Genomic DNA, 15,594 nt, shown 5'->3' with positions numbered 1-15,594 from the left:
TACAACCAAAGAGAGCCAAGTTGTAAAGGCAGCTTTTGATCCATTAGCCACTAGAAGAAAAACACTTTTCATTTCTACCAGCCAACTCTTTCATAATTGGAAATTAAAAGATAATAACAGCTGTATCAGAACACAAGAGCTTCACTCAATCTGCTATCTGAATTACTTGACCTGGGTCAGCTCCAAAGAAACAAATGTAAGAAATGCCCATATAAGCCTAGCTAACTCGATTAATGTTGTATTGAGTATATTTTTATTTTACAAAATTCATTATAATGTAATTTAAGCCTACTATAGCTAACAACCCGTGCTAGTCTTCCTGCCAGAAAGTGAATAGTCCAACTAGCTTAAAGGTTAAAATGAAGCATTATGTTACTGAAAAACTGAGTTTTATTGTAGAAATATTTTTCTCAGATAACATTTGTTTCATTTGAGCTTAATTGAGGGCTTCTTGTCTTTAAGAGATGGAATCGAGTACATATAGAATGGATAACTGGTCTTGTCATTTAATTTATATACTGCCATCATAGCAGTTAAAAGGCAGCATTGCCAAAAGAGAATAAATACTTTCATATTGCCAGGTTACTTAACTTTGTTGAAAACAGTGAATACTTCTAGCAGTTTTAATGTTGTCACATCAAAAGAACTGTATTAAAGACTGTATTAAAGAACACCTACTTCATTATTCAGACCATTTTTCAGACCTTGATGAAACAGGTAAATATTTAATATACCTCCGTATTCTTCTTACATTAATTATCAGCTTCTCTATTAAGCTTAAATCTGTGTAAGTTTATTATTAAACAATTTAGCATTTTAAGAGATGACCTTTGGGAATAAATCTGATAGCCAAATATAAGCCCTAAATAGCTCATGTTATTTTGAGTGGTTTTCATTTAGTTCTGCATTTGACTTCAAACGTGCAGTTTTATTTAATTCAAAATGGCTGCCACCTCCAGTCTGCATCAGTCAGATCTCAGGCAGTAGCAGTCACTGTCTTTCTCTTTGCACTGGCAACAGGGAGACTTCTCAGGGGAGTTCTCTCCAGGCCCAAATGCTGAGGTGAAAGTATTGAGTGAGACAGTGCAATGGGCATCACATAGACAGAAGGAATGAACAAAGAGGAATCTTTTAAGGGAAACAATGATTTAACGAATGAAATAGGTCTGAGAGGCGACCTGAGATTTATAGCAGAAATTGCCAATGCAAAGAAGAAAGCATGAAAAATAAAAGTGGAAAGAAAAGGAGGAGAAAAAGGGGATGAAGGAGAGTTAATTGAAGGAGAAGATTGTTGGAATGAATAAAGAAAGCACTTGAGTAGAGCAGCTGCATATCCGGTCTTGCTAGGGGGAAGAAATGAGGATGGAATGACAACTCTTGCTCTCTCAGGGAATAAGGAGAGTTCTCTCAAATTTAGAAGCAGTTGGTTATGTACATATTTTAATGTCACACTTTGATTCCAAGAAGACAAATTAAGAACCCATACCCCAAGCTGTCCAATTAAGTCTTGAAAAATGAAAAGGCACAAAGCAGTTTCTGGGTTCCAGGACTTTTCAGCTATTTATAGGATGTTACAAGGTCTGCCATTATGATTTTGTATTTCACGTTTGCAAAGAAACATAATGTACAAACCTAGCAAGCATTTACTATTTGACTTTATATTCAAGATTTGATCAGTCTCCTCAATCCTCCCTACCCAACAGAGGTAAAGCAAAGCAGCATGGTAGCCAGGTGATTCTGGATTCTGGTTACATTTCTTCAGGTAACTATTGCTCACAGTCATTACTGCTGAACCTGATCTCACAGCTTTATCCTAAATGTCAGGCAGCTAGCACATCCTCTCAATCCCAGAACAGAAATACAGAAATTACACAAATCACAAAGTCCTATGAAGCCAGCATCCCTGCTTTGATTTCTAAGGTTTAAAAATCAATATATAAAACCTAAGCATTTGGCTGGCCTATCTGATTAGTGCTTTGGCCAGTAGACACTTGACTTATTGCAAAGATTGGGAATTGGGAACTTTGATACCTAATATTGCTCTTATATTTCACAAAGAGCTGTAATTGGGAAAGCATTCATTAGGTTCTCTTCCAGGAAGCCATGCCCATATGGTTTATTCAGGCCCCTGTACGTCCAAAACTTCTCAGCAGAGCAAGCAAAATTGAATTTTACTGTCCCAAGACTAAATACAAAATACAGTTTCTGGGACAGGATGTCAGCACGCTGTCTTCTTCCTATAAGTAGCATTTACATCAACATAGCTTCTTTAGCAATCCTGCTTATGTCTAGCAATTAGAAAATAAACAGCACCTTCCCTACTCTATACGTATAATACAGCTTACAAGTCCAAGTCCAGTTATTAAAGGATAAATAGAAAATAAGATCAGGGAAAAATAAGGTCAGGCACAAGTTGGGAAAACAGAATAACGTACATAAAACCAGGTCTAATGCATTCTGAGCTGAGGGACCAACTGTGTAACCAACCTCTACATTTGTATTATTCTATAATCTACAATGGAGCAATACTTCATTTTTTAATGCACGCTTTTACAACACTTTTCTCTCACCAAGGACTCTCCAAACCGGGCTGGTTTTCCCCTCACGAAGGCAGCAGGGCTGAAGAATGCTGTTCTACCCGGCCCGTGGAGCAGCACCCAGCCACCAGGCCAATTCTGCTCCCCTCAGCACAGAGCAGGTGTGCAGCCAGTCAGTGCCATGTCCAGTAACTGTGGTGTAACAAAGTAACCTTGTCATTTACACAAGGTTTCAGGAACTAGTTACATGTAGCAGATCTCACTGCAAGAGCTAAACATTTAATATATGTATAGACACGGGTATATAAATATATAAACGCACATAAAACTGAAAAGGAAAGCCCAGAGCTGGTCGTTACTGACAGACCATCCTAAGAATCCGGAATGCTCTAACTGCCCTGTGACGACGGACTTAGTAGCACCTCAGGATGACCCCCGCGGTCGGCAGCACACCCGCCGCCGGTAGCCCCGCGGCCACCGGCCCCACCGAGCCCTCGCACCCCGGGGCCGGGCCGGGAGCCGCCCGCCCCTTGCACCTGCCGGGGCGGCGGGGAGCCTCCTTCCCCAGGGCGCAGGGGCGGCCTCGCCCTGCTCACGGCTGTGAGGTGAGGAGGAGACGGCGGGGCTGCGCCGCCCCCCTCAGCCGCTGAGGAGAGTAACGGTCGCTGCGCGAGGACGAGGAGGGCGGGAGCCGCCTCACGGGGCTGGGCCGTTACGGAGGGCGCGCGGCCAGTGCCGCCTCGTGCCCCCCCCGCCCGCACACACCTGCACGCGAGAGCGGTCCCGCGGCCCGTACCTGCCCCGCGCGCGGTGCCGGGCGGCCACTACGCGACGGCAGCGAGGAGCGGCATGGGGCGGGCGGCGGGCAGGGGGCGCGCCCCGCCGGACCTTTAAACGGCCGCAGGGCAGGCGGGTGGCGGCAGGACTACACTTCCCGGCGGGCCTCCGGAGCCCTGCCCGCGGCTTAGGGCGCAGGCGCGGCGGTAGGGAGGTGGCGGCGGGCGGTGCGGCTGCGCCCGGCCTTTACCTCACAGAGGCGTCGGCGTCGCCACCGCCTCTCTTCAGCGCTCGGCAGCGCGGCCCCGGCCCCCTGAGCGCGCGGCCCGCCCAGGTCGGTGCGCGGCGGGAGGGCGGCTCCGGCTCCTCGCTCCTTGTTCCCCTTCCTCGGGGCCGCCTTTGTCGGGGCCGCGGGGCCCGGGGCGGCCATGTCGGAGCAGCCGGGCCTGGCCCTGCAGCAGACCATGGACAGGTATGGGGAGGGGGGCGGCTGAGGGACCCCCGGGACGAGCTTGGGTCGCGGGGGCTGGTGCGAGGGGCAGGGCTGTCTGCTGTCGGGGAGGACCCGCAGTGGGGCAAGCTCTGGCGTAAATCAGTGTGAAATGTGGCGGGCGCCGGCCTGGTGTCGTTATCGCTAGGGCTCAGGAGGGCTGCGGTGTCGCCGCGGGGTGTGCGAGGGTTGCTCTGGAGGCTTTCGGGCCAGAGGAGGAGGGCAGGGATGGAAGGGCGCTGGGGGTCTGGGGAAGGCTGCCCAGGTCCTGCTAAGCATTGACGTGCTCGTGGTGGAGAGCACCCAAAGGTGAGCTCGGCTTACCTCGGCCTCACGTGGTGTGCTGCTGGTTTTATGGTCTCTAGAGAAAGATTATGGTCGCCTTTTGGAGCGCTGTTAAAAGGTACATCCTGTAAACTGCTGTGACTTAAGGTTAGGGGAGGAAGGACGTTTACTCTTCTTAGGCTTGTTTTCTCTTTATGGCTTCATCTGCTTATGTAGCATTTTCACCATGTTGTGCTGAGGGCTTAAGATTCCTGATGTACAGCCTTGAGTCATCCAGGAAGCCCTTAAGACTTTCCTCTATAAACATCAAAATAAATAACCTGTTATTTAGCAGGTGTGATAGCCAGCTATTTCAGAAGGTGGGGACCCACAAGGAGTCAGTCTTCTGCTGATAACACCTGTCAAGCTTTAAGCACAAGGAAGCAAAAAACCCTGGTGTTTTTTCTCCTTTTCAGGTCACCCCTAAGGAAAAAAGGATTTAGCGAAGTGCAGGCTGTCATCAGGCAAATGATGGAGACATAAAGCTATGTGAGGCAGGGGCAGAGCTTGCACAGCTTGGAAGGTGAGGATGATGAGGAATTTCAGTTTCTTTCAAAATGAAGATAAAAGTGAGTTGTTGTGGGGGAGAGAAATATTTTTATTTTTTTTACTTTATTTTAGGAAAACTGGAGAATTGAGTTTATAATTTAAAACAATAACTGTCAAGGAGGCTAGGAGTCAGGAACTAGAAATGTTTTTGCAAGAAGCAACAGGAAGGAGGTAGTTTTACAAGTATTATCAAGAAAGTAGTTAGAGTTTTTCTGTGAATCTAGGGAATAAAAGGGAAGAGGGTTAAGACAAAATAAGGGGGAGGATGATGGCAGAGCTATTATGTAGGAAGAGGGAAGAATGAAGATCATGAGTGGAAGAATAGTCTCAGACGAATTGATTCTGCAACAAATAAAACTCATTTCCATCATGAAGTTTGTAGTCTGATGGTACATAGCATGCTGTTATTTTGGAGGCAAAGGAAACAGGGATATTCTGAATGGATGCCCTACTGTCTATGGCTGTTTTATCATATTGCGAAGTCCCAATTAAGCATTTTGGGGTATGTCTGTGAGGTGGTATTTGTTTGTGTAGTAAATCAGTGTAATGGTGATGACTAACTGAAAACTGAAGCCTTTCTCTTGTATTTTTAACAGTACTTGGGACTGTCATGCAGAAGGCTGCAGAAATCACAAATCTTTTGTGATGTTTTTGCAGCTTTTTTTAAGCTTACATTTTGTAGAAGTGTCTTGTTTCCTCTATCTTGGAAGAGGCTTTAAAGCCTTCCCAGCATTAGCAAAAGCACTGTTTGTGATGGTGTTACAACAGGCTATAGAAAAACCGTTAGAACCAAATGGCGTCTATTCCAGTGGAAAAAAAAGTCATGAAAGATTTAAGTGAACATCGATTAACTAAATTCCTTTCCTTTACTTGGTGGCCAAACCAGTTCACTCTTCTGTAATTGTTATGCCCAATGCATATGTGGGGTTTGACGTATGTTTAAAAGTCTTACATCCTTTCAGCTTTGTGAAATTGTAGTTTGTATCTCTGGTCCTTTTTGAAGACTTTTCCTACTAAATTTGGAGTAACAGAGTTGATCATCTAAAATAATTAGAAGGTATCACTGACTTAACAACAAGGACAGCGGGAAGAAGTTCGAAGTACCTAGGCTTCATAAAAGGAGGTATGAAGAGAGACTGCAGGTGTCAAGCAAGAGTTTATTGGGCTCAGTATAGGAGACTTAGAAACAGTTGTGTGGGAGACAATGAGTGGTACCAAGGAGCAAGATGCCAGTAGTAGGAGCTTTGAATAACTAAGACCTCAAGATGCAGTCAGTATAAATAAGTTTTGTGTTGCATACTGTGTTTATGCAGTGGTGTTACATTAGAAGAAACCCATTTTCTTTTTTCTGGTATTTCTTAAGATGCATAACTGCTCTCATGTTGTATGTAGCTGTGGTCTAGATAAACCTCTGGTATTTCCCTTTGGGGGACAACCTGTGGATTAATTCTCTGTAGGGATTCTGAAGGCCTGAAGTGCTTCTGCTTCCATCCTGTTATGTTTATTGCTAAGCACAGGCACTTATTTTCTTGGGTAGCAAGAAAACATATGCAAAAACTTAAGAGTAACTGTTAATGCATTATAATTTCACACAAAGAACATAGTGTTAAATTGAGATCTTGTAGTGAAGGATGCAGAAAATAGCTTTTCAGTGAATAAGGCTTTCATTTGAATCTAATATTTAAGTTATTAGAAGGAAAAAATTAGCTCTCTGTTCCAACTAGGTGGTCACACTGAGTGGTGGTGTACCATTCTATTGGGAGTAAGTTTTTGCTGTAGACTGGAATGTATTCACTACTTCATACAGAAGGGTTGGAGCTCTTAGATCAAGTTCTTAAATTATGTATTTGTGAGAGGACATCTGGTTTCGCTGGGCTCTTGGGTTGTACAACTTCTTTAATAAAGCAATTTGGATTTCTCTAGTACAGAGTGTCTCTGGCATCTCAGCATTGTTGCCTGGGATTCATTTTCACTTTAGGACCTTGTACTCCATCCTCCTTACTTTTCATGCATAATTTTAGTCTGTACTACTTTCTTGACAAGCAACATGCTTCTAATAAAAAGGGTAAATAGCTGTCAAGGTGTAATGAGTTTGTTGCTTGAAATTTCTAGCTAAGGATTTTATGCTTAGCTGAAGGATTGCTACAGCATGAATGCAAGGGGCAGGAGAAGTTGATGTGACCATAAAATGACACTGTTTGGAGTTTTCTGGTTTGTGGCATTCTAGAAACTAATCTGTGTGATTATCATGATATTTTCTTGCATCCAGGTTGGGATTTCAGTCTGTCATTTTTTCTTCTGGCTCATGTTTAAGTAACAGGCTAGGTAATAGCCTTAAAATGCCATCCTTTTCTGCATGCAGAATTCTGTAAAGGGCCATACTCCTGGAATGATGCATGCACTTGAACGCAGTGTTTATTGGCCTAAATGATGAGGTTTTATTATTTTAATTCCTTCATTCATGTTTTTAATGCCTAAATCACAGAGTAATAGTAATTTCCATTTGAAAAATTAAAATTGTGGCAGTGTGTGCTTTGTTAATCAATGTAAAGACACTTTTCAAATTTTAATTAAAATTAACAGATTACTTGGAAGTGCCTTAGAAATTGTAGCTATTGCTCTGAGTGTGCCAGAGAAACTTTACTTGGAAGTCAATCCTAAGGCATTTGTCAAATTTTAATAGGTAGAGGCCATCTGATGTGCTGTATGTATTTTTAATGCAAAAGCATTTTTCTTTCTTAAGGAAATACCCAGAAATACTCTATGCTGAATGGCTTTAGGATCTTGAACCTTTACAGTGGAATTCCTGTGCCTTGTACACCAGCATTATGAACTGAGTCCTTATATTTTTCAAACACCTATTTGAAAAAGCCTTGAAGTGAAAGGTTTTTTTTTGTGTATTTTCAGGTTTCCTATTTAGTTAATTTTGTCTTTCGTTTCTGTGAATTTTGTCTCTGCACTGTTGAGGAGCAGTTCTGCCAACTGAACATTCATAAGCTCTGTGAGCTGCCTTGTGCAGCCCTTGGAGCAGGTGTTCTGGCTTTTTCATGCGTATTTCAGACACTTCCATTCTTTCTGGTGATCTTTCTGGTAGTAGGTACAGTGACCCTGTACCTACTACCCCCCCAGCCACCTTAGAGGGTTTGCCTGGGACTCAGAGTTACTGTTGCTGAAACATGAGAAAACAAAACTATTCACTGTTAATCTTGCTGTGCAGTCTCTTTACTATGTTGACTCAACAGTTGCCTTTTGCAGTGATAAGATTTTGGGAAGCTATTAAACAGGTAGTTGTCATAGTAAAGTCAGTGACAAGCCCACATTGATGGAAAGCCCAGACAATGTAAATATTTGATACATTCAAAAATAATCTTAGAAGCTGTCAGATTTCTTTCTTTTTAAAGACTGTTACTTTTAGGATAAATGTTTCATTAGGTAGCTTCTGATTTATATTTAGTGATGATAATCTGGTCAATCTGCTGTCTTCAAAGAAAAAACAAGTGTTTAGCCATGCACCTGCTTTTTCCTAGCTGTATCACTGCCTGTTCTCACATTAATGTGAGCCATAATGCAAGGATGTGCTAATATCTCTAAGCTTTATTTTCTTCAGTAGTATTATGTCTTGCAATTTGGTTATAGTGAGGGTTCAGATTGCTTTTTTTTGTTGTTGTTGTTGTTTTTAGAGGATGTCCTGTGTTGATTTGTGGTAGGTTTTTACTATCCCAAGACAGTGCTTTCCTCCAATATACTTGCTAGCTGACCAGCAGAGTCACTTTTGCCTTTTTTTTTTTTTTAGTATTTAAAGATATTAGTCAAAATGTGATGGATTATCTGAAGGTTTGCACAGGTGTGTTCTGTAGAATCAGTATAGTGGTCATTTTAGCATGGGTTAGTTTACAAATTGGTATACTTTACTTGCTGAATGCATAGCAGTAGTTCTTTCAGCTGTGGCTGATGTGTAGTCTTTCTTGAAGGAAAGTAGAGCAACATCATGTGGCTGTCTTGCCATTTCCCCTTGCCATTCCTGTTCTCTTAAAGTAATCCATCGGGTTGAGTTGCAGGTAGACTTTAAAATCAATTAAAAGATGACATGCAGACTTACAGTTCTCCTAAGAAATTACTTATCTTACGAAGAGAGGAATAATGTTACAACTGGATTTTCTTTCCTAGAGCACTTATTTGTCAGATGCTAGCAATTGAGGTTCAAAAGTTGAAAAACAGCAAGTTCATGGGTTCTTTGGTTTCTGAGCTGTGGTCAGATTCTGTTATTTTCTTCAGTTTAAAAAAAAAAAAAACAAACAACAATGTTTTGTACATCATTTCCAGTTGCTCTTTTTATTCTGTTCTATGTGCATGATGGAGTCTGTTTTGGTATGAAACATTTTGGTAGGAAAAGATTTGGTCATCTTTTCCTCCTGCTCTTCGTAAGTGTGGGCTCTGATTTAGGTTTATTTGCACTGTTAGCTGTTTGCTACTTCCCTAAGCAAAGACATGGTTAGGATTAAGACCTGAATGCTGCAGTGTAACCAATATAATTAGTGCAATGTGGTCCTTGGTTTAAGAGCTTTCTTTGAGCTACTACTGGATTTTGTGCGCTTCAAATTGTCTCACTGGCTAAAATTGCCACATGAATAAATCTTTGTAGGAATGGAGCTCAACCAGATAAGATATGTAGGGTAATAAACAATGTAAGACACTTTACAAAATTTATGTGGTGTTCTTACTTGTCAAGAAGTATTTTCTCTGCAGTTCTGTTTGTTCTATTTGTGCAGATTAAGCATGCCTCTCTCTGTTGCCCTAACCAAAGGAACTGTTTTCTTTTTACACAATACAATTAAATGCTATTTGTTGAAAGAAGGCTTTACCAGGCTTCTGGTTGAAGTTTGTCAGCAACCAGAAGTACCTGTCTTTCTGTTGTCCCTCTAGAGTAGTTTTGACCTGCTTATAAAGTAAAAGAGTAAAGAATTAGGTTGTGCTGGGTTAATCTATACCAGAAAGGAACCACGATATTCTTTCCTGTCTCCTACTTCAACTAATTAGAGGCTAATGTTGACACAGGAAGGAAAAAGCAAAATCACATATACATTTTAGAGTGAGTTTGAATAATGAAAATTTGAAGCAGTAGTAACTAATAGCTTTCCTTTTTCTTTATAGCTTCATCCCAGGTACATCCTCCTGTTGCCAAAGGTTCTGCATAGATTGGGTTGTTCCTGTGTCTTATCAGTAAAGATGATTAGGGAAGACTGATTGCAGACCTGTAGAATGCCTTTTGCCCATCTGTATAAAAGTGTTTAGAATGTTACTTATAAGCTATCTTAACCTTTTGACTTTCATCTTACATGCATTATAATTTCCATTTTGGCATCTGCTTTGATATGCTGAAGGACAAACTTAAATGTTTAAACTTAGCAGCTACTTAACAATTAACTTCTACCTGCAGGTAGGTAGCCCTGTTATTTAAATGTGAGGAAACTCCTGAGAAGCTGTTTATCCCATTTGGTACTAAAAATCTTAGTATCCCACATACATTGATTGTCAAGGCATTCAAATATTCTCATCTGCATCTACTTCACCTAAAAAGCGGTGCAAAAGACAGTTTATTGGTAGCTTCTACATAGTACTGCTTAACTGTGACCCTGTCCATGGTGTCTTACAGTGCTTGCTGAAGTTAAACCTTGTGGCACCTAACACAGGTGTATTGAGTAACTATTTTAATATATGTAACTTACAGAGAAAGGTAAATTACAAGGTTCAAATATTAAATTTGCTCTAAAAAAAGTGCTACAAAACTAAAGCGATAGTGAATACGCAAGGTGTGTAGGGTTTGTTTGATGCTTCTGTCATCCTAATGTGCTTCTGGTCCTACTCTGCTGCAGAGAGGGTGGGTGAAAGTGATATCACTTTCTGATGATCTTATTTTTCCTCTCTCAGCAACAGAATGAGGTGTGTGCTAGCTTGTTATAGGCTGTAATGCTCATCTTTATCCAAAGAGTGCATGACTTGCTCATTTTTACTGGCACTTGTGGCTTTCCACAAGTAAAAATAAAAAAAAAAAAAGGCAAATCCGTCCTCAGTGCAGAAGAATGAAGGACCCAGTCTGAAGTGGGTAAGTTATTTTAAGCAACTGCTTAATGTTTTTAAATGAAGCTAATTAAGGATGCATTAAGTGCCTAAAGGTATGGGACATATGATTTACTAGGAGGAACAAGAGAGAGCAGTTCTTCTTTAGTCTGAAGAAAAGGGATTGTGAGGACCAAATAATAGTCTTCTAATACCTACTGAGGAGGTTATTAAAAAGATAAAACCAGGCACTTTTTGGAGATTTCTGGCAGGATGATGAGAAACGATAATCATAAATTTGAACTTGAGGCAGGGGGCAAATGATACTGACAGCTGAGTTGTGGAATGGGATGTCCAGGGTAAGCAGTGGGTTCTCTGTCCACAGGGCTTTTCAGGATTCAGATGCAGAAAGCTCTGACAATGTGGTATGACTTCGTTGTTGGTTCTGCCTTGGCTGTGAGCTCTGACTAAAGATCTATTGTGGTCTCTTGCAACCCCAATGATTCTATGATGCAAGGTCTAGATGCAATCCCAATGTATGCAGGGAGATAACCCAGAATTAGGACTCCAGTTGCAATGCATGACATGAGCAGACTATGCTGGTCATGCAGGAGATGTGCCTTGTCAAGGTATATGTATTAACAAGACAGTGTTAACACATTGCAAAGGTGGTAAATAGTAGAATTTCAGTGAGTAAAAGTAGCTGGCATTCAGTGATTTTTCTGTGTTTTTCTTTTTTTTTTTTTTTAAGAAGCTATTTGTATCTAGTCTTTTGAATCTGATCTGATTTCTTCACAATCTTTTCAGGACATAAGAATTAAAAAAAAAAAACAAAACAACATGATTTCAAGGTTGTAATGTCTCCTTTATGTAGCTTTCTGATCTTGTCTCATGTTATATATGTTTCTCCTCTTCCTGGGATCTGAATACTTTGTTTAGAAGCCAATATTTTATACTGGAGTTAAAATGTGCCAGCACAAGTTAGCCTTCTGTGAAGGATATCATTACAGAAGGCCATGTGCTGAGTGCTTGTGATTGCTCTGCTGGTGAGTCATACAGCCAGTTCTGCAGGGCACAGGGGAGAGTTACTTAATGTTATGGTCAGGCTCCTTGGAGTTTGGGTCACATTTACTCAGACTAAAGACTCTTCCAAATGTTCAGAGTCTGCCAAATTTGAGTAGCTAGCTGTTCTTGATCTAATAACTAATTAGCTAATAACTGATTTTGAGCTACTAATATAAAAAATGCCTTCTTGGAGTTTAAAAAAACATTTTGAATTGTTTTTTTTTGTGATCTTTGTTTCAAATTGTTCAGTTTTTATTATAAATATTAGGAAGCTGTAAGATGGCAGGCTCTTGTAGAGCTCTTTGGTTTGTGTTCTTATACTGTTAAAAATAGAAGTTATAAACTGAGAATATAACTTCAGTAATAGCATCTATTATATAAGCTCTTGAATTCAAAGCAATTTGCTTGCTTGAAAGTCTTCCTGCCAATTTTTGCAGCTTTAGAACCCCACTTCCTATTTTTCTTCATTGGATGAACAGAACAAAAATTGCTTACCCAATTTAACCACGGAACTCTATAGGTATGTATTGTACAAGAAACTGAACGTTTCACAGTTACCTTGCCTAAGAACGGAACGTGAAGTGAACAGCCATATGTTTGGCTCTAAGTTGATGCTAATGTGTTTACTTCTAAATGTATTATGCCTAAAGACTAAATTGTATTTTCACACATTACTTGGGTGATACTGGAAAATTACTGCACGGTTGGCTTGCCCAGTGCAGACTCTAAATGGAACGTAACTGCATTTCTCCTCTTTTATCCTGTGCTTGTCACAGCACAGGTTTAATGTCAAGATGGATAAACGTTTAGATGTGTCAGCATTGATCTATTCTGTATTTGTGTTGATTCTGATATGTGTAACATCTGCTTTATACATATACTACAGATTACCAGTATTACTATTTTTCTGATACGACTTCTATTCCCCTTCCCCCATATTTTACATTGTTTCATGACTTTTCTGTAGTGGAAACTTAGGTCTTTTTGAGACTGGCTGTTGTATTCAACATTCCGGCTTAAAACAGATTAAAAATATCTTGATGCTAATCTTTGAAAACAGTTAAGGCTAGTGCTTGCTTGAGGAAGCTAATAAGTAAATGTTAACCTTCTGTTATGGAAAAGTAAATCTTCCAGGAGATATGAAGGACTAATGCTTGTTATTCCTTGCTTCAGAACTTGAACGATTAAAGGTTAAATTCTTTTACGTCAACTGAACACTTGTTTAAACTTGCATCTTGTCTGATAGAGGACAAATGGGTATAGTTATTGCTCATCAAATGGCCCAGCTACTAACAGAACCATGATTAAGCATGAAGCAGTTGTGCGGTAATACCTAACCTTGGTGCATGAGCAGTGCTTCCGAGCAAGCTGCAGTAAGCAGAGTTGATTTGATGTCAAGGTTTGCCTCGACGCTAATTCGTTTAATTCTGCGATGATGTCAGAAAGTTGTTTTCTGGGAACAATGACTGGGGAAAATTTTGTATGTGTAATTAAGCAAAAGCAGTGTCTTTGTAGAGTATCAGGGCATGCTTTGAGTCTCTTTATACTAAGAAACAGCCTCCTGTGTTTTAGAGCCTCAGATTAATTTTCTGCTGCTGGCATTGGTATTTTTTCACTCAAACCTTTCCCTATGCTCTCTTTATCTGTAGTCATATAGCATTATAAGATGGAGAGCTAAATGAGTCACTTTCTGTGCATTGTTCTTGATTAAATGTTGTGGGTTTTTTTGCCAACGTTCTGTATGCATTGGTTTAATTGAAGTGTCACTGTCTAGCTGGAGAGGGTATTGACTGAGCTACTGAAAGCAATGATGCAAGTAATCTTTTTCTCCCACAAAAGAGTAGAATTCAGGTCATGATGACTGTGATCAAGGGTATAGTTAAAGACACTTTTCCCAGGAGGCCTCAAAAGATTGAAGTTTGACAGATATATGGTTTCTTGTTTGCTATGCTTTTATTGTCTGGCAAGTAAATTTGATGCATTGGAAACCATGGAAACAGACAAAAATCAAAGTTTAGCACAGAGAAATGTGTAAAATATCCCTGGGGAGTGAGGGCTGATGTAAGAATTTAATACAGTAGATTGCAGATGAATTACAGGAAGAATAACTTTTAAATCTACTTTGAGGTTTTAAGCTGTCTTCCTTTGCTAAATCTGGCAGTGTTGATAGAACTAAGTTGTTGTTTGTTTTTTGTGTTTTTTTTTTTTTTGTTTAGTGTCAGATAACAATCCATCCTCCTTTAATCTCTTATTGGCATAAAAATCAGATAGTTCAGCTTGTCAGAAGTTGGGTGTTCTACCTTACTAGCAGGTCGTGTTATCAGTTGGAGAATGCTGTGTGTGGTCATCTTGCCATCTGGAGTTCTTGCAGCATCTTGAACATGCTAGCTGCTTTTCCTCCTTCAGCCAGGGTAAATATTACTATACAAAATCTAGCTGATCTTTTTTTTTTTTACTATTTTGATTATGCATTGACATTGTGCTTTGCAGTTAGGTGCTGAGAGAAGCTGAGACATGAAACAGTGGTATTGTTACATTAGTAATATTACATATTACTGTTAGTTTTTACTTTCTAGGTTCATCATCATTGCTGGTTTTGTCAAACAATGCTAAGAATGTTTTCCCTATAGTATACTATCTGTATTACAAGAATCTCAAATGTTTAAGGCATTGACTTAATGCTACTAAAATTCTTCAGTACATGCTATGTACACTTGACTACATGTTAAGCCATCCCATTTGAATAACATTCAAACCATTTTTCAGTTTTGGAAGTAATTCGTGTGCATGGTTTTTTTCCCCATTTGGTTTTAGTCACTTTTTCCTTCCTCAGTCTGATGGTAAGAATCAAGTGTTACTGCCCCCTAGCAGTTGCTTAGTGTCCTAGATTGCCAGAGGTGTATGCCTAATTGCTAAAATATAATAATGTCAGCTTAATGAGTAAAAATGTTTCAGTAATAAGGTACTTATTACATGAGTAATGGTGTTGCCTGATTTACCCTTTGCACATTTTTAGGTGGGCCCTGTTTTCCATCTCCCCTTAAATAAAACAAATGTTTATAACAGTAAAGTTCTCCGTGTATGTAGAGACCCAGAGTAAGGCCACTGAGCCTTGCTGATTTCTCAAATTTTCCTTTTGAGAAAGTGAGTATGATAATAATAAGTGAAGCCCTCAAGATAATTGAATTTTGAAGTCTTTACAGAAGGCATAGGCTTGAATAACTGGTTGTAGCAGTTTAATTTGTTCTGAAGTATTTTATTTTTTACCATTAGTTCAGATTCTTTGATAAATTAGGGGCTAAAACCCAATGAGAGCTTGGAAGTGCTTAAATGTATGATAACTACATCTGTGGGGAGCTTCATGTTGAAGGTTGGTTGGAAGCAAAGGCCGTAAAGCCTTGTAAGGCACGATCCAAGCACAATAGGTGGTGGCTGGCAGTCCAAGGTTTAATTTTATCCGCAAGCTAGAAAGTTGCCAGCAGGATTCTGTGAACTGTCCTTTACTTGTATCTCTGCCTTTATATAGTGCGGTTAACTCAAGTGTAAAATATTTCTCCTTAATTGGAGCTATAATTGAGAGCATATAAATAAGTTTAAGTTGAACTTCTGGTAATCACTAGATCTTTCTGGTACACCTTCTAGCTAATTATTTTGTTTTGCTTTTATGCATTTGACTGCTTATTAGGTTTTAGTCATCTGTGGACTTTTTAAAAGCTTTTTAGAACTCAGTTTAAACAATGCTGTTCAATGATTAGAGGAAGTCAGGGCCTTTATATGGATACTGGTTGTGTGGCC

General features: G+C 40.1%; 2 protein-coding genes across 5 annotated transcripts in view; one reads left to right on the top strand and one right to left on the bottom strand.

The window, feature by feature from the left end:
- Nucleotides 1-3,476, bottom strand: part of CPEB3 (cytoplasmic polyadenylation element binding protein 3) — a 92,712-nt gene extending 89,236 nt beyond the window's left edge. Inside the window, exon 1 of one of the 3 annotated variants that reach the window (XM_072039645.1) lies at nt 3,334-3,476. The gene's annotated coding sequence lies outside the window, so the exon portion shown is untranslated. Of the gene's footprint in view, nt 1-2,570; nt 3,024-3,302 lie in introns of those variants that run through there. The other 2 variants (XM_072039646.1, XM_072039644.1) reach the window with 2 other exon arrangements.
- A 13-nt stretch (nt 3,477-3,489) lies between these two features.
- MARCHF5 (membrane associated ring-CH-type finger 5) overlaps nt 3,490-15,594 on the top strand; it is a 28,774-nt gene continuing 16,669 nt past the window's right edge. For both annotated transcript variants that reach the window (XM_027460394.3, XM_038181140.2), the window contains exon 1: nt 3,490-3,786. In XM_027460394.3, coding sequence (XP_027316195.2) covers nt 3,743-3,786 — 44 coding nt within the window. In that variant the 5' untranslated portion in view covers nt 3,490-3,742. The remainder of the gene's footprint in view (nt 3,787-15,594) is intronic.

The sequence above is a fragment of the Anas platyrhynchos genome, chromosome 6 (genome assembly GCF_047663525.1).
Source record: "Anas platyrhynchos isolate ZD024472 breed Pekin duck chromosome 6, IASCAAS_PekinDuck_T2T, whole genome shotgun sequence".
NCBI lineage: Eukaryota > Metazoa > Chordata > Aves > Anseriformes > Anatidae > Anas > Anas platyrhynchos.
The sequence above is the reverse complement of the archived record's forward strand: the minus strand, read 5'-3'. Positions and strand labels throughout refer to the sequence as shown.